This window comes from Hyaena hyaena, unplaced genomic scaffold, assembly GCF_003009895.1.
Source record: "Hyaena hyaena isolate Hyena2069 unplaced genomic scaffold, ASM300989v1 scaffold_380, whole genome shotgun sequence".
Lineage (NCBI taxonomy): Eukaryota > Metazoa > Chordata > Mammalia > Carnivora > Hyaenidae > Hyaena > Hyaena hyaena.
In genome coordinates, this window is record NW_024081013.1 from 1,277,408 (window position 1) to 1,305,265 (window position 27,858).

The 27,858-nt window shown below is 49.6% G+C and overlaps 1 protein-coding gene and 1 non-coding gene across 2 annotated transcripts; both read right to left on the reverse strand.

Moving 5' to 3' along the window:
• Positions 1-75: 75 nt before the first annotated feature.
• On the reverse strand, positions 76-26,546 carry MKI67 (marker of proliferation Ki-67). Its single transcript, XM_039250755.1, is given in 15 exon segments — positions 76-1,386; positions 3,908-4,351; positions 5,193-9,070; positions 10,264-10,422; positions 12,692-12,863; positions 12,966-13,084; positions 13,172-13,493; positions 14,690-14,859; positions 16,184-17,257; positions 17,991-18,036; positions 20,692-20,758; positions 23,070-23,185; positions 23,287-23,365; positions 25,867-26,046; positions 26,442-26,546. Coding segments are annotated over 14 exon segments (6,795 nt in total). The 5' UTR covers positions 25,959-26,046; positions 26,442-26,546; the 3' UTR covers positions 76-1,329.
• LOC120244332 lies at positions 1,635-1,802 on the reverse strand. Its single transcript, XR_005531536.1, has one exon. It is a non-coding gene; the product is annotated as a U1 spliceosomal RNA (small nuclear RNA).
• Positions 26,547-27,858: the final 1,312 nt, after the last annotated feature.

Sequence of the window (27,858 nt, forward strand, 5' to 3'; positions counted from 1 at the left end):
GTTCAGAATGTTCTTACAGCCACCAGAACAGCAAAGGCAACTACCGTTGACCCAGAGACACGCCGAGATCCACGCGCTACTTCAGCAGTTTTTATTATGTGGCTCCATGCCATACACAAGGACAGAAAGGGCAGACGGGGACGCCGGAGGGGACAGCTGCGCTCATGTCCCTTCCTCGCCTCCACACGGCCAGACCAGCGGGGGAGACGCGGACGGGCGACTGGAGGGAAAGTGTGCTGGTTTCTACCCCAGGGAACACAGAAAGACGGACAAGACACGGCGGGACAAGATGCTGAGGCCCGGCTGCCTGGGTCTGAGGCCCCGGGGGGCTCCAGCTCACACGGACACCCCTGGATCACGGCCGTTCCTCAGGAGGAGGGTGGGTGCTATTTTCTGAACAAGGTGGCATGTGGGGCACTGAGGCAGGCCGACAGGTGCAGTCCGGGAACGCCCAGGCGGGTGCAGATCGGGGAGAATGCTGGGAAAAGGTAAAGACAGGACAGAAAGTTCGAGAAGCTGGAATGACTATTGTCACTGTTCAGAGATGGGGGGGTGGGGGGCACCCTGGCCAGTGGCCCTGAGACGCAGGGGTGGGTGCCTTCTCAGATGCGAGCAGTCCCAGCTGAGACAAATACTCTGCAAGCGACAAAGGCGAGCCCCAGGCGGTCTAAATCCGTGACCCCCGCCACCTTGCAGGTGGGGCCACCAGCTTCCCCCAGGTCACACTTGTATTCCCTCCAGGGCAGGGACACCGAGGACAGGGCTGTCCCCTGTGGGTGGCCACGAGCCTTTGCGAATGGGCCAAATGCGTCCCCCATTGTGAAGAAAGACCTGACACACGTCATTCATCTATTCTAATCTGCCCTTTCCCTAACGTTTCCTGAGTGCCTGCCCAGTGCTGGCGACACAGGGACAGAAGCCCCTGATTCACATTCTGATGTGGGACACGGACCCACATAAAGCATCTACAGAGCCGTGTGGCACGTGCTGGCGTCCACGGCTGACAAGGACGGACGGGTGAGAAACTTCCGGGGCTCATTTTGTCAAATTAAAAGCCATTTCTAGGTCCCAAGCCCCCCACCCGTCCCAACCCAAGTTTTACATTTTTATCACGTTATAAGTGATGAACAGTCTCTGACCGCCACGTGGCCTTTGTGAATACACCATCTGGAGATGGAAAATTCTAAAAATTCATTCCTTAAACACCCGGATAGCATTATTTACAGAATTCCCTTTTAAATGTACCCAAAGATTGTGCTGAAACAGGTCACTTGTTCCCACCCCCGCCCCCCACAACGCCCCCCCTCCCAAGCTTCTTTGCTAAACATCTTAATTGTCCTGACGACTTCTGGTTCTTATTTTCTTGATGTTCACGTTGTCTTCATCCTGTTTGGAAAGAAAAATCGAAGTCTTAAGTAATTGAAAAGAACAATTTTTTATAACCAACTCCACTCTGCAAAAACCCAAAGCCTGACTAGGTGTTGATGCACACCTTGAGTTCTAAGGTTGGAAATGCATTTTAAGAGGTATCCCGTGAAAGTTGCTTTTGTCCTTTAAAATCTTTTTACTATTTAGTTTTTTTAGTTTTATTTTACTTTTCTTTTCTTTTCTTTTCTTTTCTTTCTTTTTTTTTTAAGGGGAAAGCGGGAATGCAGTCCCCCACTACCACAAATTATGCAGTCGAGTTTCCCACATTTGGGGAAATTGCAGGGGTCAGCATATCCGGAGTGCAATGGATGAGCCTCACCCTGGGGAAACCACCTTCGTGATCACGATATCTATCTCTCCTGCCAGGTAGGAAGACCAGTAACCTACTTTTAAGTTGAGACATAATAAAAAAAAGAAAACCTCCACGCAAATACACAATTTTCACTAATTAAAAAATATCACTCAAGGGGCCCCTGGAGGGCTCAGCCGGTTAAGCGTCCAGTTAAGCGACTCTTGGTTTTGGCTCAGGTCATGATCTCACGGTTGGTGAGATTGAGCCCCGCGTCCAGCTCTGCACTAACAGCGTGGAGCCTGCTTGGGATTCTCTCTCTCCCTCTCTCACTGTCCCCCCCCACCGCCCCTCCCCCCGCCTGCTCTCTCTCTCTCAAAACAAATGAACAAATAAACTTTAAAAAAAAACACTCAAAAAAGTGACTTCAGATTTATGAACAGGAAGGGATAGTTTGGGTTTTGTGACCCATCTCTGTGTGTGAAGTGCACAATCTCTGTAGTCCATGAGTGTGGCTGGGATCCCCTGCTGTGTGTGCTCCAGGAGGAGCCGGGAGGCTCATCCCTCTGGACGGGGAGATGGAACAGGATGATCTGCCCTTTCAGAGCCAGTTGGGTGTCTGCTCCTACTTCACACCGTCCCCCAACCCATCAGCCCTTCGGAAAAAGTGGAACGTCATGTTGAGGATACATCAGAAGCAGACTCCCCCCAGAGACTTTACCAAGTGATCTTTATTTATTTATTTATTTTTGAAGTTTATTTGAGACAGAGAGAGAGAGAGAGAGAGAGAGAGAATCCCAAGCAGGCTCTGCACTGTCAGCCTGGAGCCCGACCTAGGTCTCAAACTTACAAACCGCGAGATCATGACCTGAGCTGAAACCAACAGTCGGCCACTTATCGGACTGAGCAACCCAGGCTGCCCCCCCTCACCAAGCGATCTTTAACACCCGAAGGGGAGGGAAGGGTCCGGAGAACAAAAGACAGGAATTGAGAAGTCTAAGGCTCAGTTTGAATGCACGTGACCTGAGCTGCTTGGATAATGACTGAAGGCATCACGTCACCAGTGCAGACGGTCACCCAACGACCCGATCATCAGGGAAGCATCCTGGTGGACCCGACAGTGCAGACGAGAGTAGATGGGGCACTCTGCAGGCTAAGGGGGGACTGGGGGAGTACATTCTGACCATAGACAGTTGCTCTGTCCCTGTTCCCTCACGGCTCACAGGGTGGCAGGGGCCCCCAGGGACATCCTGGGTGGGGACGCACGCTGTCACCATCACCACAACACGGGGCAAACAAATCTCTTCTGCCTTTGCAGCTCGCACTGAATTAGACGGCTGAGCAGTAAGTTCACACGCTCACATCAGAGTGGTGGCCACAGCCCTGGCCCCGAGAGGTCTCCCACCGCACGCTGAGAAACTGACACCACCCACAAAAAGGGAGCGACTCAACCCCCCCCCACCCCCGCTGCTTTTAAACTAACAAAATCAAGTATTCCCCAGAAGAACATGGATTGGATTTCATCATGCAGGGTAGACTTATTCAAATGCCAGACGGCTCACGGGCTCCTAACTGTGACGCCACCTTAGCAAGCAAGTGGTACCACTCGCCTTATGGACACTCTTGACTTTCATCCATTCTAGTTTTCCAAAGCAAATCCTACAGAATCCAGGCAGGACCGCTTTTCTGCTTGAGTAAGTTTTGCTAAACTAACAGGGGACTGAACTCATCTACCTAGAATTTTCCTGCCGGGTATGTAACAAGCAGTCAGAAAGTACTCAAGAGATGAATTCCTTGCTCTCCCTGAATGGTGTCTTCATGTCAGTTTTCTAGTGGAAGTGGAATCCCCTAAATGCAGCTACGACAAAGTACGTGGCTTACACTCATGCTTCCTACCCCAGGATAACTAGCAGTGGGCAGCATGTTATATATAATGCTTGTTTTTTGAACACAGAACAAATTTATATTAAAACATTCTCTGCTTATAAATATAGAAAAACAGGGGCTCCTGGGCGGCTCAATCGGTTAAGCGTCCAACTCTTGATTTTGGCTCAGGTCATGATCTCATGGTTCGTGAGTTCCAGCCCTGTGTGGGGCTCTGCACTGACAGCATGGAGCCTGCTTGGGGTTCTCTCTCCTTCTCTCTCAAAATAAATATAAAGAAAAAAAAAACCACGGTGAATTACTTGCCTTTTTTATATTTTCGGCACATCTCTTGGCACCCCGAGTCACTCGCTGTTGGGATTCGCTCTCCGAAGCATTTCCTCCTGGAGGGATCGTAATGTTTCTGGATCTCAAAGACACGAAATCTGAGCGTTGCGTTCTTTCTTCCTCATGATTCTTCACGCAGACAGCCACACCTTTCCCCCTCCGCCTCTCCTCTGCTCCGTCAGGCAAGGGCATCTTCTTCTGTCTCGCAGACCGCAGACACATTCTGCTTGCACGGACTTGGCCTTGAGGTGTAGGGTTCTTGGCTCCGTCTTCGGGGCTTTGTGGCTTTGTCTCCTGGGAGGTCGTCAGGGGCTTCCTGTTATTTCTCTTTGTTTTCACCTTCTCTGCTGCTGCTTTAACAGGCTCGGGACTGTGCTCTTCGAGCTCGGGTTTGTTAGGCCGTCTAGAGCGCAGAGACATTCCCTAAAAATTTCAAGACATCCACAACATGCCAATCGTGAGTAATACAGATCTCACAATTCAACATGGGGGAAAAAACCATCAAAGTGAATTTGCAAAGAATGCATGTGAAAATTTCATATTTGTTTTCTTAAGATGCCAGCAATCCCTTCGCTCCAGGGAGAAATCCTCTCTACTGATAAACCGCAAATAAGGAATTGAGGCTCAATTTCCATCGCAACACCCGAGTGTCATGTGTGGCAAATTTGATTACAAGGGGATTCTAGCAAAATGCCCCCTTTCCAGGCAGCAAATGAATTCCTAAGCCTTTTGCAATCATTGCTCAAGCAGGACAGAAGGACTGCAGTTTCTAGAGCGGAATGTACAAAGTACTCTCCATGTAGGAGTAACTCTCTGCCTCACAGCCTGACACTCAGGGCGCGGAGCCCCCTGCAGATTGCTCTAACCTCGTAGACTGACCCCGATGCCCTACCCCCTCCACCCCCCCACCCCCCCAGCTCCTGCTTATGGGCTCTGGGACAGCACAGGACCCAGCTCCTACCTTTCCTCGACACCGTTCACAGCTCTGTAGATGAGCAGGACTCACTCAGTTCCTGAGAAACTCTCATCAAAATTCATAATAATCATTTTGACCTATTACTTTCCCAAATTAAGTCTATTCTCTGTATAAATCCCCAAAGGATCCTTTAACTTGGTCTGCGGTTATTTACTGTGTTGAATGCAGACCCCTTTGGGAGAAGATATTCACATACACATTCAAGCTATGAACAATGTATACCAAATATGAGCCCCAGATGGAAACACCATCCGAGGGGGCACAGAGGGATGTGACATCTGCCATCACCTGTTGTGCAGGGGTCCTTTCTACATCTCGCCCCCTTCTTCTCGTTTCCCTCTTGTGGCTGGTCAGGTCCTCCAGGAGTTCCATCCCTTCTCCCACAATCCTTAGCTTTTTCTTCGTGGCCAGGGGTCCAGTTGGGTTGCATCCTTCTCTGGGGGCTCCCCTTCTTTTCTTCTGGGGGGGCTTCTCTTCTGCAGGGGCCTGTACAGGTGACACAGAGCGCACCCTCTTTGTTCCTGTGACACCCCCCTTGTTTCCTCGTTTCCTCTTGGGGGACAGGGAAACGCTGCTTTCACTTTGAGATTGTACAGGGTCTCTGAGGCCCGCCTGGTCTTCCGCCGGCTGTGCTCGAGGGGCCCTAAGGACTCCCGGTAAGATTTTGACAGGCTTCCCGCCATCTGGTATTTGCTGTGGAGCTCCCTTCATGCCACCAGCCTTGCCCTCTTGTTCCTTGGTATGATCTGGTGTCGGGATGGGCTCTGTGAGACTGGCCATGTCTTCCAGGAGTTGGGCCTTTTCCTTGGGCGCTCTTAGCTGATATTTCCTGCCCATTACATTTTCTGTGGGGCCCAGTTTCTGCCTTGCAGTTCTATTAAACAATTTCATGTCTTTGTCATCATCTGATTCTCTGAGTGAATGTGTGTTTTCCTCTGGCGTCTGGGTGGGCTTCCTGAGAGCCGAGGGCTCTTCCTTGAGTTCTACTTTCTGGGGAGGGGTCCTGAGCCGCCTCCTTCTGTTTGTTGGCTTGTTGTCTGGTCCTGCTAGTGGAGATTTGCAGGGTGCTTTGGTGGTTTGGTCACCAGTCATTGGCTTATCTGTGTGGTTTGGTATTGGGAAGGGCTCTTTGAGGCCAGCTGGGTCTTCTAAGGCCTGGACCTTTTTCTTGGGTGTTCTTAGTCGTCTCTTACTTCTAGTTACATTTCCTCCAGGGCCCAGTTTCTCCTCTGGGGTTTCCTTGAACAATCTGATGTCTTCACCACCACCTATTGGTTTTCCGTGTGAGTGTGGGCCTTCTCCTGGCGTCTGGGTGGGCTTCCTGAGAGCTGAGGGTTCTTCCTCCAGACCCACTTTCTGGGGAGGGGTCCTGAGCCGCCTCCTTCTGTTTGTTGGCTTGTTGTCTGGTCCTGCTAGTGGAGATGTGCAGGGTGCTTTGGTTTGGTCACCAGTCATTGGCTTATCTGTGTGGTTTGGTATTGGGAAGAGCTCTTTGAGGCCAGCTGGGTCTTCTAAGGCCTGGACCTTTTTCTTGGGTGTTCTTAGTCGTCTCTTACTTCTAGTTACATTTCCTCCAGGGCCCAGTTTCTCCTCTGGGGTTTCCTTGAACAATCTGATGTCTTCACCACCACCTATTGGTTTTCCGTGTGAGTGTGGGCCTTCTCCTGGCGTCTGGGTGGGCTTCCTGAGAGCTGAGGGTTCTTCCTCCAGACCCACTTTCTGGGGAGGGGTCCTGAGCCGCCTCCTTCTGTTTGTTGGCTTGTTGTCTGGTCCTGCTAGTGGAGATGTGCAGGGTGCTTTGGTTTGGTCACCAGTCATTGGCTTATCTGTGTGGTTTGGTATTGGGAAGAGCTCTTTGAGGCCAGCTGGGTCTTCTAAGGCCTGGACCTTTTTCTTGGGTGTTCTTAGTCGTCTCTTACTTCTAGTTACATTTCCTCCAGGGCCCAGTTTCTCCTCTGGGGTTTCCTTGAACAATCTGATGTCTTCACCACCACCTATTGGTTTTCCGTGTGAGTGTGGGCCTTCTCCTGGCGTCTGGGTGGGCTTCCTGAGAGCTGAGGGTTCTTCCTCCAGACCCACTTTCTGGGGAGGGGTCCTGAGCCGCCTCCTTCTGTTTGTTGGCTTGTTGTCTGGTCCTGCTAGTGGAGATGTACAGGGAACTTTGGTGGCTTGGTCACCAGTAATTAGTTTATCTGTGTGGTGTGGTGACTGGAAGAGCTCTTTGAGGCCAACCAGGTCTTCTAAAGACTGGACATTTTCCCTGGGTGTTCTTGGACACTTCTTGCTTCCAGTTACATTTTCTGCAGCATTCAGTTTCTGCTTTGGAGTGTCCTTAAACAATTTGATATCTCCATCTTCATCTACAGGTTCTCCATGTGAGTGTGTGTTTTCCCCTGGCGTCTGGGTGGGCTTCCTGAGAGCTGAAGGCTCTCCCTCCAGGTCCACTTTCTGGTGAGGGGTCTTGAGCTGCCTCTTTCTACTTGCTGGCGTGTTGCCTGGCCCTGCTAGTGGAGATTTGCAGGGTGCTTTGGTGGTTTGGTCACCAGTCATTGGTTTGTCTGTATGGTCTGGTGATTGGAACAGCTCTCTGAGTCCAGCCAGGTCTTCTAAAGAGTGGACCTTTTTCTTGGGTGTTCTTGGCTGCCTCCTGCTTCCAGTTACATTTTCCGCAGGGTCCAGTTTCTGCTTTGGGGTTTCCGTAAACAATTTGATGTCTTCACCCTCACCCACAGGTTCTCCGTGTGAGTGTGCGCTTCCCCCTGGCGTCTGGGTGGGCTTCCTGAGAGCCAAGGGCCCCTCCTCCAGGTCCTCTTTCTGGGGAGGGGTCTCAAACTGCCTCTTTTTCCTTGCTGGTGTGTTGACTGGTTCTGCTAGTGGAGATTTGCAGGAGACTTTGGTGGTGTGGTCACCAGTCACCGGGTCTGGGGTTTGGAAGAGCTCTTTGAGTCCAGCCAGGTCTTCTAGGGACGGGACCTTTGTCTTGGGTGTCCTTGGCCGCCTCTTGCTTCCACGTACATTTTCTGCAGGTTTCTGCTCTGGAGTTTTGTTAAACAATCTGATGTCTTCATCTTCCCCGCCTGGTTCTCTGTGTGAGTGTGGCCTTTCCCCTGGCGTCTGGGTGGGCTTCCTGAGAGCTGAGGGCTCCTCTTCCACGTCTACTTTCTGGGGAGGGGTCTCGAGCCACCTCTTTTTACTTGCTGGTGTGTTGCCTGGTCCTGCCAGTGGGGATTTGCAGGGAACTTTGGTGTTTTGGTCACCAGTCGTTGGTTTATCTGTGTGGTTTGGTGTTTGGAAGAGATCTCGGAGTCCAGCCGGATCTTCTAAGGGATGGGTATTGGTTTTAGGTGTTCTTGGCCACCTCCTGCTTCCAGTTACATTTTCTGCAGCGTTCAGTTTCTGCTAGGGAGTTCTGGTAAACCACCCGATGTCTTCGTCACCACCTCCCTGTTCTCCGTGTGAGCGTGGGCTTTCCGCTGGCACCTGGGTGGGCTTCCTGAGAGCCGAGGGCCCCTCCTCCAGGCCCGCTCTCTGGGGGGGGGCCTTGAGCCGTATGCTCATCCTGGCCGGTGGGCCGCCTAGTTCCGCCTTTGAAGATTTCTGGCGCTTTTCTGTCATTCGGTCCTCAGCATCCTTTGGTCCCTGGGCGTGAATGGGTGTGCGGAGGAGACCTTGGATGCTCCCCCGGTCTTCCTTGGGTTCTGTGTCCTGCCATCTCTTGAGGGAGGTCAGGTCTGCAACTGGTTCCTGTTTCTGCTCTGAATACCTTCTCGACCTCCTCGCAGCTACCGCCCCTTCAGAGGTTTCCTCTGCCCCGGCATCTTGCTCACGCACTCCAGCACAGCCCTCCTGTGCCCCCGCTGCTCCCTCCGGGTTCTGTCCTCGTTTTGGGGTCTTCATCAGATGGCGTCCTGAAGCGTTCTCCTCGGGGTCTCCTTGGGCTTCTTCGTCCTTGCGCCCCGCACCCGGCTTCTGTGTGCTGCTGGGCCCCACGGACCTTCGAAGCCGGTTTGCACTTGATGCAGCCTTGGGAGCCTCTGCCTCGGATGCTGGAGTCTTCTCGATGTTCACGTTTGCTCTGATACTCTGTCGTCTGAGGACAGGGCTCGCGGGGCTTTGATCAAAGGGCTCTTGTGGTGCATTCTGAGCCTCGGGGAATACTTTCTCTCCTAAAGGAAATAAAAACACGCATGAGAAATATATTCTGTTCACTGTGTTGTGCAATTTAGTATTTTATCCTTATGAAATATTGCTCAAGAGCCAATAATTCAGCCTCCTGTCCACGTGGGCTAAGCATATGAAGCTACTCATGTGGCCATAAATCTGTCTTACCTATAAGCCACGCGCACTTAAGAATATGGCTATCAGGTGACTTAAGGGTCACACTTAGGAGGGGATTAGGATCCACAGAGATTAGATAAAAGAAAAAAACTTCCTTAAGAAGGGTCTCCTGGGGGCACCTGGGTGGCTTAGCCAGCTAAGTGTCCGACTTTGGCTCAGGTCATGATCTCACGGTTCCTGGGTTCAAGCCCCGCGTCGGGCTCTGTGCTAACAGCTCAGAGCCTAGAGCCTCTTTCTGATTTCGTGTCTCCCTCTCTCTCTTACCCTTTCCTGCTCACACTGCCCTCTCTCTCAGAAATAAATAAAACATTAAAAAAAAAAAGAAGGGTCTCCTGAAGTTTAGCGCACCATGTCTCAGTCACCTGAATGCAGACTTTCCTTCCTTCAAACATGAGAGGCAAACAGCCGTTTCTCCTGTGGAACCACATATGGTAATGTGACTTATCGTTAGTACATTGGGGTCTGCACCACACAGGAAACATCTACTTCTCAGCACAGGCTGTACAACTCATGTAGTAAAGCTGTTCCCTCCATGCCAGGCACTGAGTAACCAGTACTCGGTGCGAGAGCAAGACAGCCTCATTCCTCCCATCTTGGACTCACTCCGGGGCACAGGCCGTCTGGAAGATTCGCAGCACTAAGCACAATGTACACATTCTCTTTCTCTTGGGTTATTAGGAATAATTATGAGTTTGAGTAATTTATGCAGCTACGATGAGAGGTCATTCTACTTCTCTGCTGGTCAACCCCTTTTAACAAAGAAAGCAGAAGCGTGCACAGGTAGTTTAAATTAGTAAAGGATCATTCTTCTTATGCAGCTTGCTGAACACCAATGTTAGTTCAACTGCTTATAGGCATTTCCCCTAAACAACAGAACCGAGAAGTTGGAAATGGTATTTTTTTAGGAGTATCTGTTATAGACAAATAATACTCTATCTCATGCAAAAAGAGAATAATAATACCATCTACAATTCCTACTAAAAACATCAAAGTGCTAGGAGGAAAAAAAAAGTAAACCAACCAAAATTTTCAGACGTGCGTAGCAGAGGTTTTTCTCCTGAATCAGGTACTTGAAACTCTCTTCTGACAACGTCTTCTGAATGTGAGAAAGCGCTGGGACACAGGCTCTCTGTTTGTGGCTTCACTTTCGCTGCCGGGGTTCGGAACATTTCAGTTAACCCTGTTAGAAGAGAATATGTGAGAAGCAATGAACATATTGGTCACACCTGCCAGCCACCATAGCAGTCCCCAAGGACCCCAGAGGAAGTGGCGGGGAGGGAACAGTGAATGAGTCCCCAGAGTTCACGGGAAACAGGGTCATGTATTAATAATGAACCCATTTTGGGGCGCCTGGGGGGCTCAGCTGATTAAGCATCTGACTTCAGCTCAAATCATGACCTTACCGTTCACAAGTTCTGAGTTCGGGCCCCACATTGGGGTCTCAGCTATCCTTGCAGAGCCTGCTTCAGACCCTCTGCCCCCCTTTCTTCCTGCCCCTCCCCTGCTCACACTGTCCATCAAACGTGGACTTAAAAAAATAACAAACTCATTTTGAAGAAGCACAATGAGAAGTTGTGATCGCATCTCCTCTTCTTTGTTTTTGCTCTTAGTAAGAAAATCAAAATAGAGGAAGTTGACATCTCAGTCTTGAAACGTTGCCCCAGTTCTGACCACCAGCCGGGAGACAGAGGCCACCCCTGGCACCTCCCGGCCAGACCTCCAGAACCCCAGTGCCCTCATGCTGCCTTGAAAAGCCCTAGCTGATGCAGACCTGGGTTTTACATATCAATAAAACCTCTCCAATTAAAATCAAAAATGACTGCCCATCGATAGTATTGTCAAGTAGTAATATCACCATGCTTTCATCTCAACACTAAAAAGTACTATGAACATAAATCTCAGGAGAAAAGAACTATATACAGTTCTTTAAATGGAAGATTTATCTTTCTGAAACACATTATCCTGCTTTCGTCGTACTTTCTCATTCTGCCAGCGATGGATCAAAAAAATAAAAATCTCGGTCTGGCATCCGTTTGCAAACTGCCTTTGGGAAGCCCGTTCCGGAGGCCCTCAAGCCAGCCATTTCCCTTAAAAGTCTCCTCCTTCTGCCACTACTCAGGCCCCCCCCTGAATACCCAGGATCCAGGCTTCAGCACAGACTGAGGTTTTGTCTTGAGAGTTACTCACACCAAGGGGTAGAAACTGTGGGACCCTCTAGGAAGGGGTCTGGAAGGAAGTTTGGGAAAATCCACTGTCCTGGGTACTGAGCATTTAAACTATTAATTTTATCTTAAAAATATGTTTGAGGATTGGTTCTTAACGCTTTGTAACATAAGTGCATTAGTACACTCACACCTGAGCATAACCTACAAGGATACACGTATGTGCATACGACTGCATATAGGGTGGTACATACTCAAAACTTTTTTCTCCTTGAGCTTGCTGTCAAAACGGGCTCCAGTTGTTCTGCAATTTTATGGTTTGTTCTTTTTAAAAAGCTAAATGTATATTTTTTCATAGTTATTCATTTTTGAGAGACAGAGCACAAGTGGGGCAGGGCAAAGAGAGACACACAGAATCTGAAGCAGCTCCAGGCTCTGAGCTGTAAGCACAGAGCCCGACGTGGGGCTCGAACTCATGAACTGTGAGATCACGCCCCGAGCCAAAGTCGGACACTTAACCAACAGCCACCCAGGCGCCCCCAAAACTGTACGTATTGATCCTACTGTGACAGTACCCAGAGGGGACTTCTATTTGGGTTATACAGAGCAGTACAACTATTCCATCATAAAATAAGCCAGGAAATTTAAAAAAAGACTTCATCTAAGGAGGGGGAATCACGTCTCCCCTCCCTGCGAACGTGCTGGAGGCGGAAAGCACCGGGCACACCAGGGAGCACGAAACCCCAGCCCCGGTGATAATCTAGGACAACCAGAGGCAAGTCACATCCCGCCTTCACTGAGAATGGAAACGCTGCCTCAACTACTAAGGCTTCAGGGAAGCCCTTTCCGCAGGCTTTTGTTTCAAAAAACAGTTAAGCTTCCCGGAAGGGAAGGAACTCTTGAAGCAGTAAAATATTGCTCAGCTTCGGGAGCATCGATTGGCATCAACGCAGGGAAAGCGCAATTGTAAGAGCGAGCCAGCGCTCTTCACCATGCAGGGGGCTCCAGTTCTCTCCATCGATGCCGCAATCCGAGGTCAGGACATGCGCTTACCATTCACACCCGCTCCGTGCAGGACTCACGACGGTCCCCCACGGGGTCGAGGCCTTGCTCTTGTTCCCCAGCCCGGCGAGCTCCGCCTTGAACCTCCAGGACCCCAGGGGCTGACTCGATGGTGATCCCCCCGTCTGCTCCCAGTCCGTGCACACCCACGGCACCCCTCCACCTCCTCACAGGCAGGGGGGACCCAAGGGCTATGGTTTCTAGCCTTCGAGGCTACGCCCTTACCTGAAAGATCTTCACTGAAGTCCATATTTTTGTTGATGACAAAGTCGTTGAGCATTCTGTAGGGCCGAGCAGGCACGTTTACTTTTTCGAGGTGAGCTTTCCCTATGATTATGGTACAGGGAGAGTTGGCATGGCCTGTACTAAACTGATTGGGAATGCCGCTCACAGGCTTCTGGAAAAAAACAAACGCCTCAAGATGAAGACAACGTCAGAGCGTAGATCCCCACCCAGCGCGATCTCACATCGCGGTGCGCGGCCAAGGAGCCGTTCCTACCTTCGGAGTGTTGGCTTTCCTTGGCCTTCTGCTCAGCTGTCTCTGAGGGCCGTGTTTAACCGCTTTAGCCTGGGTCTGCTTGGCCCCGAGTTTGACCACGTCTGCCCACGACTTTGCCACTGTCAGAAGGAAAAGGTGCTGAAACGTTCCCAAAGTCCCACCAGCGAGAAAACGGACCCTAAGACACGTGCAAAGGCAACACTCACCGATTAAGTTGGCTTCCGAGGCTCCACTCCTTCTCTTGGAGAAAATCATCTGCAGGATCTCGTGTTGGCTCCGGTCGACGGAGGCCCTCTTTGAAAGCAAGTTGCCGCTCCGCCTGCCTCCCCTCTTAGGAACATCCGCCTGATGGGGAGACTTGCCGCCACTGGAGACCGAGGACGCCTTGGGTGACCCGCGGCGTGGGTCACTGGCACCTGGAGGAGTTCTGGTCGGATCGCGGGCTGGAGATCCCGCCAACTGCGGCTGCGTGGTCACTTCTGGACGGAGTCCGGAGGAGTCTTCTCTTCCGGACGGTTGAGGGCGTTCCTGACGAGATTTAAACGTTCATAAGAAACCTTAAAACCCACATAGTGTCTCTGTAGCGGATGTGAAAACCCTGCCCAGTTCAGAACTTCAGCTATTTACATCTGGAAGCACCAAGACGTTTCAGCCGTTGTCTGTCAAGTGGGAGGTAGAGATGGGAGTCGGTGTCCCCTCATGTAAGAGAAAATGGAAGGCAGGGGAAACAGCAGACCCGTTTTAAGTGGGGTGTTTTCAGGTCGAAAGGCAGAAGAAATCTCCCAAGGAGTGAGAAGTGAGCATGCTCCGATCTGAAGTGGAGAAAACACCACCGGTGGGGTTCTAATCCCCTTTGGTCTCCAGGGAAGGAGGGCCGCTCATTGCTGGAAGACAGTAGAAAATAGAAAGGGAGCCACACATACCTCACACGCCCTTTGGTAGGAAAAGAAATAAAAGATTGCCCAGGCCCTCTGAGGGGGATGAGCTGTGCGGCCATCTTTCTAGAGACCTAAACTCAGGAGGACAACAGCCTAGCGTAGGTGATTAAAGGGTTCTAAGTAGCGGATGGTGAAAAGCATGGGCGTGTTGCCATTCAAGAGTTTCCTTTTCACCTTAATTCTAGAAGGAAAAAACAAAACAAAACAAAAACACCTTATGGTTTTGTGTCATGATGTCTCCGGATTCTTTCTAATTGGTAGTTTTTGCTGACCACACCCCGCCCCTGCCCCCACCAGTAGTCTTCTGGAAGCCAGGCTGGCGGGAGGCCCTTACAGGAAGAGACCCCCAGAGGGCACCCCTGTGCTCAGCCACATGAGAATCGGGGTTCCAAGCCCAGGGCGCCATTTTCCACACCTCAATGAGGAAGCAGATCTTCAGAATTTTTTATCTTTACTATGTTATTAGAAAGAGGGGCATCTGGGTGGCTCAGGTTAAGCGTCTGACTTCAGCTCAGGTCATGATCTGATGGTTTATGAGTTCGAGCCCCACATCGGGCTCTGTGCTGACAGCTCGGAGCCTGGGTCCTACTTCAGATCCTGGGTCTCGCCCTTTCTCTGCCCTTTCCCCACTCATACTCTGTCTCCATCTCTCAATAATAAATAAATGTTAAAAAAAAATTACAACAAAAAAAGAAAGAAAAAGGTTTTCGTTGTCACTGTGCTGGTGCGGGTGTTTGGAAAGGAGGCGTCACTGGCATGAGTGAGAGTACGGGCCGCGTGACGTACCTTGATGATTTTCTTCAGGACGGGCGGAGTGTGGCTTACGAGAGACCTTCGAGGTGTTTCTCCTCTCTTGAGAGGTGTATTAGGAGGTAAGTTTTCATCAAATAACTCCGGCTTCAGGCGCCCACCAAAGGAGACCCGCCTTCTTTTCAGGGGTGTTCCTTCAGCCTTACCTGAAACAATGAATACAAACATGGAGGGGGAATGAAAGACGTACGGACACTTAAGACTTGTTCCAGCTGCTGTTATAAGACAAAGCGATGGAAAAGCCCGTTGAAAACTAACACCACAGCATCTCATGCTGTTAAAATACTCACAGAGCTGGAGATCAGGAAAGACCCAAGGACAAACCCATAAAGTGTCAAGTCCCAACTGGACAGTCCGAAGATTTTCTAGGAAAGAGCTTGATAAAGGGATTGATGTGAATCTGGTGGCTTTCACTTTGAGCAGGGGAATGACACGGACGGATGCCTCCACAGTGACCAGAGGGCTTTTTCAAAAGATGCCTATGAACTCAGGCCTCGCCCAGGCCCTAGTGAGAAGTCGTGAACTTGAAAACTTCTCCAGGTGAGTCGAATAAGCGATTCACAAGTCCCAACCCCGCTGCACATCCCTGTGAACCCGCACGCAACAGAAATCCCTTGTCTGAGTGACGCTCCCTGACTCACAGGGACACAGTGACAGATGCATGCAGGTCTAATTGCAGAGAGGGGTGCACCTCCCATGGGGAACCGTGTGTAAAACAGAGCCCGGAGAGTAAGCCTGCTACTTCAGAACAGCCACAGACCCCCCAGGAATGTGGGAGAAAGCCTCCCCGGGGGTCAGAGCCCTGCCGCTCGCTGACAGGAGGCCGTCAGTGTCCCCTTTGACAAAGGGGAGGGAACAGGACCCCCGTCCCCGGAGCCCTCCTGCTGCCTGCACAAAGGGCCGGAAGCGTCCCTGCCTTTAAATCACCTACAACAGCGCCTGATACAGCCGTGGGCACAGTCCAGTGGTTTATAAAACTGGAACAGCAAGAACGACAAACTGCTATTAGGGGACGCCGAGAACAGAGGATAAATATCTGAGAGACACCCCGTATTTAAACATTCCCAGGGGATTTCCCTGCACTTAGTTTATAGGAGCAAACTCCTAGGAGGCAAGTGCTTGTAGTTCAGAATTCAAACTTCCCCGGAAAGCGCTTATGCTTATTATTAGGCTTATTCTCCTTTCTATCTTCTCGTAGGTGGAACAGGAGAATCCAGCACGGTTTGGATTCTGCCTGTAGGTCCCCGGGTGTATTCCTCCCTGACAACCTGCACTCCCCCCCGGAGGCCCGGGTCACAATCCTGCGCGCCTTCAGGATGCGACCATGAGGGGAGACGGTGCATCGGGCTCCGTGCCCCACAGACACCCCCACAGGGACCTCACTACCCGGCCAAGGAACGTCAACTCGGTTCCCGTCTAGACACGAGGCGTGAGCTTGCGGGAGGAAAATAAACAGACAAACAAACTTACTAATGGATTCACCGAAGTTGCTGGGATCAACCGAACCGCGACCAGGCAACCCTGAGTGCATGCGCCCCGGGGCGGCACCCCCCTTCTCAGGCTGGTGGATGGAACTGTTTGGAATCTTCCTTTCAACTTGAACGGGCAACGGAGCTAAAATAGCGGGATTCTGAGCTTCTGTTTCTGGCGTAAGAACGTCCACACTGGTAGGAATACTCTTCCTCTTTCTGGAAAAGCGTTTTTCTGGTGTATCTCCAAAATCAGCAGCAGACTCAACTTGAGCGGGTGTTTGGTTTCTGGTTAAGGACTTCCTGGGAGTCAGCGACTTGCTACCCGCCCCGAAGCCTTCCTCTGGACCCCGATCCGCAGACGCACGTCCACTGGTAACTCCCACGTCTTGATGCTGACGCTTCCGTGAGGGGGTCTGTGGGGAGCGTTGTACGGGGGTCTTGGGTTTTGTCGTCTCCTCAGGAGGGACGACGGGACCCCTGGCGTCCTTGGGAGTCTCCACAGCCTCCTCGCCTTCTCTCCTGTCCTCAGTCTGGCTAATTCCTTGTTCTTCCAAAGCAGGGTCTGCCTTCACTTGGGTGCTCCGACCTGACTGGGGTCTGGACTTAGGGGACACAGGGATGTGTGTCTCGGCTTGTAAACCACCAGAACATTCCTTCTCCGGTGCACGATGACCCCGTGATCCAGATTTTTTGCCACTCTGTAGAACATCTCCTTTTTCTGACTTTACATCGAGCTCTTCCTTCATGGAGTCATAAAGCTTCTTGAAGGGGGACTCACGGCTCGCCCCGTTCTCCAGGCCCCGGGCGCAGGGCAAAGACCCGAGGCCTCCTCTACAGCTCACGAAGCTGCCACTAGAATCTTCCTGAAAATCCCTGCCTGTGGGCTCCGGGACATTTCTGTAGTTACGTCCAGCAACTTCCGAGGGACGGGCCACAGGAAGCGTTCTGCTTGCAGCCAGCTCTTCGGAGCCCCCCGAGATGGGGCTGGCGGCTTCGCCCTTCTTCTGAGGCCGTCCTGAAACATTTTCTTCAGACGGTTTCGAATGGGCATTGGAATCTTGAACTTTCCCATCTTGGCAAGGAGTTATGCATGAAACAGGAAACAGAAAGTTCAAGATTTTGTTAGTGATGAACACGTGCAGCATTCACATTTTAAAACCGTTTCAAATTGTCTTGTAACCTAGCTTTTCACTGAGGCTGCAAATTACCGAATTCCCAAAGTGTGTAATAAAAGTGTTCTGAGGGGCACCTGGGCAGCTCAGTCGGTTGAGCGTTGGACTTGGGCTCAGGTCATCATCTCGTGGTTCGTTGAGTTCGAGCCCCAAGTTGGGCTCTGTGCTGGGAGCTCAGAGCCTGGGTCCTGCTTCCAATTCTCTGTCTCCCTCTCTCTCTGCCCCTCCCCCACTCATACTCTCTCTCTCAAAAATAAATAATTGTTAAGAAAAATTTTTAAAAAGTTTTTTTTAAGTATTTCGATACTAGTATTACAATGCAAACAAATAAGTCACATCAGCCTCCTATAACCCATACAAGTCATGGAATGCTATCCATCTACTCAATTAAACCGATAACCAAATAAGAGTATTTATACCTCAGATGCCTCAGTGAGCACAGTGCCCTCTAAGCCCCTTGAGGAAAACGATAAGGCAGATGTCTGCCTATGTGTCATGGGAAGTAACACAACCTCCTAACTTTTGTGAAGCTGAGCACAGAACACTCGTGTTCTTGTTTTTCCTTCCCCGCCATAACGCTACACAGAGACCTGACCTCGCAGGATCCCAGAAGGAAACCGAGAAACTACTAACCAGGGTTGGAAGAGAGGCTAGATCTTGAGACTCGATGCAGAGATTCCTGTGAATTGGCAAAATAAAAACAGTGATATAGGTGTCTGTTCAAATACCGGCAGTCATATTTATTAAAGTGTTCTTGCCATGGGGGCCGGTCCTTCCCTACCAAACTGTTCTTAGATGAATTTTAGAGACTTTTACCCAAGACATTCAGGGCCAAGTGCTCGTAATACAAGTATTTCTTAGCTGATTTTAAAACTATATAATGACGGGCGCCTGGGTGGCTCAGTCGGTTAAGCAACTGACTTCGGCTCAGGTCATGATCTAGTGGTTCATGGGTTCAAGCCCCGCATTGGGCTCTGTGCTGACAGCTTAGAGCCTGGAACCTGCTTCAGATTCTGTCTCGCTTTCTCTCTGCCCCTCCTGTTCCCATTCTGTCTCTCTCTCAAAAATAATCGTTAAAAATTTTTTTTAAGTAAATTGAACCTCAGTTGAGTTTTGAGACCTTCCTCAAACTTCTCTCTCATCACCCCACGAAAGAGCCAAAGCTACAATTAGACATCATCTACATGCAGCGACTGGGAACCTAACAAGGGCACGGAATTACTGATTCCATACTCAGCTTTATCAGAAAGAGGCTACAGGCCCTGCTGGGCCCCACTGGGCATGTGCGCTTTGGTGGGCAGGTGCTCCCTGGATGTTGAGGCCAAAGTGAAAGCAGCACAGAGGCGCACCCTCAGGGCACAGTCATCAGATCCGGGCTCCTCCCTCCGCACCTCCCCCTCCCCAACTGCTGCCTTCACAATCTGTCAGGATAAGTTTTAGGGGACAAAGAACAACAAGGAATGACAAATATGCAAGATGTAAAGGTTCAGTGTCGCTTCAAAGGAGGAAAAGTGTCTCATCTGAGTTATTATGGAGGAAAAAAATCACAAAATGCATCCACGGGCAAATGATTTAACTTTTTTCTTCAATCCATTTCAGATTTCTTGGTATCGAACCTGCTGCTCTAATCTGCCAAGGGAGGGATCAGTTCCTAATTTCCCATCTGAAGTTGGCCAAGGATCTTATAACTAAAAATTATGTACAAAATGCAAGCCCATTTTTTGTGCATTGTATTCCACAGACATAAAAATCACTGCCAATTACGTGTTGTAAGTATTTAGTTTCAATACTGGCTTTATCGCAATCCAGACAATGAACAGTTCAGAGACCTCTAAGACCACTTGTCAATATTTTTTAAGTTTATTTATGTATTTTGAGAGAGAGAGAGAGAGAGAGAGAGAGAGACGGTGGAGGAGGGGTAGAGATAGAGGGAGAGAGAGAATCCCAAGCAGGTTCCACACTGTCTGTGCAGAACCCGATGGGGGCTCGATCTCACAAACTATGCGATCATGACCTGAGCCCAAATCAATTGTCAGACACTTAACCGACTGAGCCACCCAGGCACCCTTGAGATCACTTATCTACCCCAAAGTTCAGCGTTTTGGTTGGTTTCCTTACACCTACCTACAAAATGGGCAGAAACCCTCAAAAGCTAGCTTTCCCCAAAGCTGATGAGTGGCAAGGTCACTCCTCTGGGGAGGAAGCAGCACGTAGAAAAAGCAGACATTCAGTGGAGTGGCTTCCTGCTAATTTCGGGTGCAGGTAGGCTGACTTTTTAAGCCAATGAATTGCAATCCGGTCACAGGAGACCAGCTTGGGCAGCTTCATAAAGGAGCGAAGTTCTCAGGAGGCGTCCTACTAAATCTCCAAGGATGGGGATAAGCCAAGCATTCTGATGATAAGCCACCAAGTCTGCCATGTGACACTGGGCAGTAAGGCTCTCCTTCAGGAATGGGTTGTCTCTCCGTCACAATTAGGAGGCATCGTTGGTGCTCAGAGCTCCAATGTGATGATTTCAGGACATAAAGATGGAGAAGAACAGGACTGGGAACCAACATGAGCCACTAGGTCATGTAATGCCCAGATTTTAATTCTCTGTAACGCACTGTTCTAACCAAAGTTTTGTAAGAAGATCAGATCTTGAGATGCTCCAGGAGCCTTTTGGGCCAAAATGGGAGACTGACTTAGTCCCCTCTTTGTGAATAAAACAAGTACAGTTTTAACTTCAATTTATGGGGTTCCTGGGTGGCTCTGACAGTTAAGCACTTGACTTCAGCTCAGGTCATGATCCCGTGGTTCAGGAGTTCAAGCCCTGCATCGGGCTCCAGCTCAGAGTCTGGAGCATGCTTAGGATTCTGTGTCTCCCTCTCTCTCTCCTTCTCCCCTGCTCATACTCTCTCTCTGTCTCTCAAAAAAAATAATAAATGTTAAAAAAAATTATTACAATTTATGGGGCACCTGGGTTTCTCAGTTGGTTGAGTGTCTGACTCTTGATTTTAGTTCAGGCCATGATCCCAGGGCCGGGAGATCAAGCCCCATGTCAGGCTACACACAGAGCATGGAGCCTGCTTAAGATTCTCTCTCCCTCCCTCCCTCTGCTCTTCTCCCCTGCTCGCACTCTCTCTCAAAAAGTAAAATAAAATAAAATAAACAAACAAATAAATAAATAAATTCAGTTTGTCTCATCATGTTTAAAATCTCAGTTACACGTTCCTCTTACAACTGGCGAGTCTTTCTCATTATGTAACACCATTCGCTGACGTGCACATTAATGACTTCATGGTATCGTGTGCACAGGCATCAGAACTCAAAGTTGGATACCACCCCCCATCACCTGTTTGTGTCTTTGTCCTGGGAATCCAGGTGACTTGCTTCCATTCTGATGACTTTCATTTTCATACCTGAAGTGTACAGAAGGACAAACACATATTCAGACTCTAGGTCTGTAACTGACGGTAAAACTTCCTTATCTGATTAATGTCCAAGGAGCAAGGAACAAACATCAGGTTTCATTCAAGATATTACCTTAATTCACGGAGATAGATGTAGAGTTATAGAAGGTTTTACACTCAAAACTTAGACAGGTTGCCTCAGATTTCTTTGAGAGCACTAACATCCGAGGTTGGGACCCAGGGGAATTTCTGGACACTGACAAGCTCCTGTGATTTCAGCAGTGTGTGAGTACCTTGTACGTGGAAACCTACGCACAGGACAGCCGATCGGATTTCCACTGGTTTATATCCATGGAAACCATCTGAGGACTTGGAAGGTCACCCAGGAAGCCCACGGGCACCTGAGGCCAGAGTCACTTTGTGATGTTACTTAGTACAGGGTCACCACAGAGCCACCCCATAACTTAGGGTCGCTGCGATCTCCTCAGTTTCCTGCTTACTATATCTGTACCCAAAGACCGACACATTTCTTAATACGCAGAGAGATTTAACAACATACAAAGTTGTTCTAAGAGACCTCAGGCATCATTTCACAGAACAACCTTTCATGGGCTACTGAACTTGGCCTCCGCGAGGCGGCCTGATGTGACAAGCCGGGTGTCTGGAATTGATTCTCATGGTGTAGCAGAGTCCTTGGTCAAGTCCTTCTTCCTAAGATCCTTTCCCCATTTTTGTTGGGGGTATTTAACTATCCCAGTTAATCTCAATCTGAAGAGCATATTGTTTTGGGGAAGAAGTTCTGGTCTCCATTCCACATGAGATACTTCCTAATCCAGAAGTCTGTTCGATAAACACACCCTTTAAAAATGAAGGCAAATTCGGGGCGCCTGGGTGGCTCAGTCAGTTCAGCTTGTGACTTCGGCTCAGGTCATGATCTCACCGTTCTTGGGTTTGAACCCCTCATCAGACTCTGTGCTGACAGCTTGGAGCCTGGAGCCTGCTTTGGATTCTGTGTCTTCTTCTCTCTCTCTTTCTCTCTATCTCTCTCTGCCCCTCCCCTACTGGTGCTGTCATGCTGTCTGTCTCTCTCTCTCTCTCAAAAATAAACAAACATTAAAGTTAGCCCCATCTGGTCATAAAGCAAGCCCTGGCTCACTTCGAAAACTGGAAACTGTCCAAATGTCCATCCAGAATGAATAAATTGTGTATAATTGTAGACACAACTGTGTATATTGTTTCAGTGAAAAATGTACGCAGCGAGGGGGGGCCAAACTGGGACATCCGTGCTCACAACTGTAAGAGCAGTTACAAATACACACGCTTTTATTTCAAACTTATGGGGTTAATAAAGACAGACAAAACCATAGTGGTCAGAGATGCACGCTTAGGTAGCAAAACTCCAAAGACTTTATGTTATCAGAAAAGCCACTCTGGTGGTTTACTTGGGGAGGGAAAGACGTAGTGTTTAGAAGACACATTAAGAAGGTTCTGGAATAATTCTGCTCACGACCTGGGTGGTGTGTTAGTTTGCTAGGGCTGCTGCCACAAGAAAATGCCACACGTTGGCAGCTTCAACACAGAAACTGATTTTCTCACCGTTCTGGAGGCTCAAAGTCCAAGATCAAGATGTTGGCAGGGCTGGTATCTGCCGAGGCCTCTCTCCTGGGCTCTCTAGGGCCCCCTGCTGCGTCTTCACAGGGCTGGCCCGCCCTCTGAGCACCTGCTTCCCCTCTTCTGCATCCTAATCTCCTCTCTTACAGGGACACCAGTCAGATTGAATTAGGACCCACCCTAATGGCCTTATTTTAACTTAATCACCCCTTTAAAGACCCTGTCTCCCAATAAGGTCCTATTCTGGGCTGCTGGGGGGTTAAGGCTCCAACATGTGGGTTTTCGAGGGACACAAATCAGCCCATAATGGATGCTAATCACAAAGGCACTCACTTCATGCTAAGCCCATCTGGACATCTTGTCTTGTATCTTTCTCTACGAGCGTCTTTTGCTTTAAAATGAGAAACTGAAAAATGTTTACAGCTTCACAATACTTGCAACAAAATAAAAGCCCTTGGGGATCTGGTCACTCTTCTTTGGCCCAGTTATGTGCACTTGGATCCTTAAAGGGAATCCCCTAAATCCCATGCATCATCCCTTCTAGACCCTTTTGTGACTTTAGATAGAGAATCAGTAGTGAGAAGGGCGGCCTCAGATGCCCTGACATTCCTCAGCATGACAGAAAGGTCACAGAAGCCTGCAAGCCTAGTGCTGGTGCGTCAGAAGGTGCATTTATGTCGCGTCGGCTTTGTTTTGATTCTTCACCTACCTGAAAGAACGGTCAACAATAGTGATCACATCTCCATGCTTTAGCTGTACAGGCTTATCAATAGCAGATCCATTGACTTGTGTTGGATTCGCGGAACTGAAATTAAACAGTATTGCCTACAAAGTAGAAGAGGGGGAAAACAGGTAACTGACGAATGGGTAAAAAGTGAAATGAAAAGTTTAAAAAAAAAAAAGACAAACTTCAAAGACCCGCTTACCTCCTGCCCATTGATTTCAATTTTGCAATGTAGTTTTGAGACTACAGGCAGTTGGATGCGAATGTCACATTCGATGCCCCTTAATTGGGGAAAAAAATTAAGATTTTTAGGTTCCTGCAATTTTTTTAAAAAATTGCACTAAAGTCTCAAAATAAAACATGGTTTGACCGTATGTTAGATCCTTAAAGGCAACAACTGAAAAGAATAATAAATTGGGCAATACCCCTGAGCCATGCATTTTGCAAACAATTTTGTCAAGCGTTTTATAACCAACTACATTAAACCTTGAAAACTACAAGTACTCGGAAATAATTATAAGGGAAACTAGTAGAATACAAAACTGGATTGCCTTTTACTGAAATACCTGCTTCTAAGACCCAAATAAGAGAGTACTTTATAGCGCAGCCTGGAGAATGGTAACCATTTTTAATGCTCAGTGCTTTTTTTCTATTAAAAAAAAAAAGGGTTTATATGTGTTGATTTGTAATGTGATGTATGTTTAAAGGTTTAATCATCACAATGAGTGCTGTATTTTTGCTAACACCTGTCTGGGCAGGCGTTCTTTAAAAACAGAAAGATTACGATTACATCAGCACCTCTCACCGTGTTGTTCTCGTTCAAGCAGTCCACGAATTATACACCCTGCCATTTGCCTGGGACACAGTAAAACCACGGACTCATGAGATTTTCGGGGTTTTAAAACTATACTGTACTAATGGGCAGATTCATAAGTCTGTTATTAAAACTACAAACGCAAGCAACAGATAAGCATTATCCCTTTCTACCTATGGCATATGATCAAGCACTTAGGAATGTTTTTATTTTTTTTTAAGTTTATTTATTTATTTTGAGAGAGAGAGAGAGAGAGAGAGAGCATGTGAGCGAGGGAGGGGCAGAGAGAGGGGGAGAGAGAGAGAAGCCCAAGCAGGCTCTGCACTGTCAGGGCAGAGCTGATGGGGGGCTTGAACTCACAAATCCTGAGATCATGACCTGAGCCCAAATCAAGAGTTAGATGTTTAAATGGCTGGGCCACCCAGGTGCCCACGAATGGGTTTTAAATGATAAAATCTTGCATAAAAAGATACTGAATCCCTTCTGTATAATAACTAGTAGGACTGACATTTGATACCAGAATGTTTATTCTTTTTCCTCTGAAAAGAAGCTATGAAAATCTACTTTAAACTAAAGAGGGGAATTTGATTTTTAGGTAACTGAATGTTCCAGAGACAGAGAGAGGAAGAGAGAGGGAGACAGAGAGAGAGGGAGAGAGACAGAGAGATAGAGACTATCTCATTAGAACTGAGAATGTATTGGCTGGAACTACCAACTAGAATCCCTCTGAATCAGTGATTCCTGACCTCAGCACCATTGACATTTTAGGCCAAATAATCCTTTACAGTAGAGTCTGTGCTGTGCAGTGTGGACACTGTATGCTTCTCAGCAGCATCCCTGACCTCTGTTCGCCGATGCCAGTGGCACGAGCCTCCCACACCACGACACATTAAACTGTCCCCAGACCTGGCTGGACGTCCCCTGCAGGGCAAAACTATGGTAGTCTGAGAACCACTGCTGTTTACGGTTCCACAGCCAGGCCGCGCTTCTACCTGACACAGTGTCAACTACAGACCATCTTTTACTTGCCAGACCCGCGCCAGGCACTGAGGACATAATTACCAACTAGAGAGTCCCTGTCTTTGGAGAGCTTAGGAGCAGGAGACAACCAAAGACTCATTCGTCACCCTGTGGAGTGTCAGGGAAGACAAGCGCGGTGTTCACCAGACGCTTCTCTTTAGGTAACACTGGATGGTTGGTTGGATCTCAGTTGGTTGGAAACGAATCCCTCACACAGGAAGATAAGAGACCATTCTGGTCATAAAGTTCAAACTGGTTAAAAGCGCGGAGATAAGCAAAAGCTTAGAATGTCTGAGGTGGGGTAGAACATGGTGGAGATGAGGAGGGTGGGACAGGGAGGGGTGTGGGTCCCACCTCAGAGGGCTCCACAGAAGGGTGACCTATCATTTACATAAAAAGTCACCTGTCAGAAAATGGGGGGGGGTGCCTGCCCTCCGGGGACCACAGCCACTTACCACCAACGACGCGGCCAGCAACAAGAGAGAGGGAAGTTCTCAAATCACTGGAAAGACTTCCCCCAACTTCATTTACCCAACAAACCAAATACAGAGAGACTCAGTACCTCATTTGCTCAGAAGAGCCCCCTCCCCCCATGGCCACAGAACACCAAGTTTGGAGGGGTTTCATATGAACATACTGGTCTCCTAAAGAATGCATGAAGTGAATCAGGATTTGAAGATAATCTACATCTTTCTCCATTTAAAGATTGTATCAAATCAATTTTAAAATCTGTTAGATTTAAAAAAAAACTAAGTAATTATATAAACATTGTCTTCAAAATTCTAGTTCCTAATAAACAAACAAGGACGTTGACAACAAGCAGAAAGTCACCATCAGGGCTCGGGTCCTGGGGCAGGAATTGCTTCTAGGGTGTTTCCAGTCTGTTAATCTGTGATTCGGATATTAATGACTTTTAAGCGAAACTGTCCACCTGTAAGCAGGGCTCACCTTCCAAACAAGCAGGTGCTGAGGCTCAGTGGAAAGTGGGGCCCGTCCACCCCGCTCCTTTTGATGGTAACAAGGCGTCCTGTAGGAGCCATCTTCTAAACAAGAAGCTGAGTATAATCCGTATAGAAAGGTCAGGCATCAAACAGTTTGCTGAAGCAAACTTGTTGCAGGAACATCCCACTGGATCAAACAAAAACAGCGGGGACGTGGGGATGTTACTCTAAAAGCCAAGAGCTAGGAAGTCACTTGTAAGTGACCAAATGGGCTCACTTATAGGATTCACCATGCTCCTGCCACCCTGACCCACATGTTACTTGACCTCCGGGGGAGCCCCAGCCAGGCCCGGGCTGCACCCCGGGGCGCCCCTCCAACACCCAGTGCCCCCAAAGACCCGCGGCTAGAACTCTCGCTGCTCATCAAGGTCAAGGCTCCAGGGAGTTCCCACCAAGACCCTCCCGCCGGAGCCGGGGCCGCGCTCCAGGCGCCGGTCCCCGCAGAGCAGAGGGGTCCCCACAGCTCCAGCCCCCAGGCACCGGCCGTCCCCCCACCCCCGAGGCGCCCCGGCAGCGGCTCACCAAGGACAGTCGCCCGCACCGCCGCCGGAGTCCACTGCTCCTGCAGATGCAGCCCGCGTCCTCACCCGGAGAAGCCGGCGACGCGTCCGCCGGCGTCCGCAGCCCGCCCCGCGCTCCAGGGACGGACCCTGCCCGCGGCCACCTCTGCCGCGCTCCTCACTACCCCCACCCCCCGCCGTCGCCCTCGCCGGCGACCGGGCGGCCCAGCCTCGCTGCGTCCGGGACGCGCCCCGCGTTAGCAGCTCCGCGCGTAAAGCCTCCGCCGCGCCCTGCCGATTCAAACGAAAACACCCATTCGAATTTGGCGCTAAGCGCTGCGATTGGACGCGGCGGCGCGGAGGCGGACCAATGGGCAAGGGGCGAGGGCGGGCGGGGGCGGAGCTAGGGGAGGGCGCGGGCTCCGCGGAGTGGGCGGGGCGGGCGGGGGCGGGGCTAGGGGAGGGCGCGGGCTCCGCGGAGTGGGCGGGGCGGGCGGGGGCGGGGCTAGGGGAGGGCGCGCGCTCCGCTGGCTGCGCGGGGCGGGCGGGGGGCCGCTTCCTGTGCACCTGAGACTCTTGCTCAAAGTCCTCACCAGGGACGGAGAGAAAAGGGCGGAAGCGGAACGTGGCCTCACCGCCGACCACAAACCCCTCTTGCCTCCTTTTCTTTAAGGACAAACACCCTTGTGCACAATATATGACTCATGGCTGGAAGGTTTAAAAATGTTTAAAGTTCCCGGATCTCCCCAACGATAACCAACTATTACAAGCAATTTCTTGCGTCTTTTCCCAGGTATACCTGGATTATTCTCTTTCGAAAGCACACCGAAGAGATCATAGGATGCACTGGCTCTGAGTTTTGTGTTCTCTGCTTCATTAATCCGGTGGATATTAATATGGAGCACACATTCCCCTTTTACTTTCTTTTTGATGGCTGCAGATCGTTCAACTTGAGAAACCATAATTTCCTTAATCACTACTACTGCTATATATTTAGGTTTCTAGTATTTTCCTATTAGAAAAAAAATTCTCCAATTAAAATATCTTGTGTTTCCTTGAGTCACCCGCCTGGTTCCTCGTCCCTGGGGTGGGGGCGAGGGGGCTCCCGTGGAACATGAAAGGGGTTGGTCATTGCTTTCAAATGAATTAACAGATGAAGTCTGGGCTTGCCTGCTCCTGAGTGGTAACTCAGAGATGGGCTGCCTTCAGGAATATGGAATCGCTCCTAGGAACCACCCGTGAATGCCTATAGGACCTCCAGCTCCTGATTGTCTGTGACAAGGCTGATGTAGGTAATTTAAATGCGTGGATGCCATTAACCTTCTTTAGGGGATTGGCTTCCATTTTCTCCCCCCTTTACGCTGCCACAGAAAGCGCATCTCTGAACAACGCTGTAAAATGCTACTTCTGCCACTCTAATTACTGCTTCCTATCAGGGA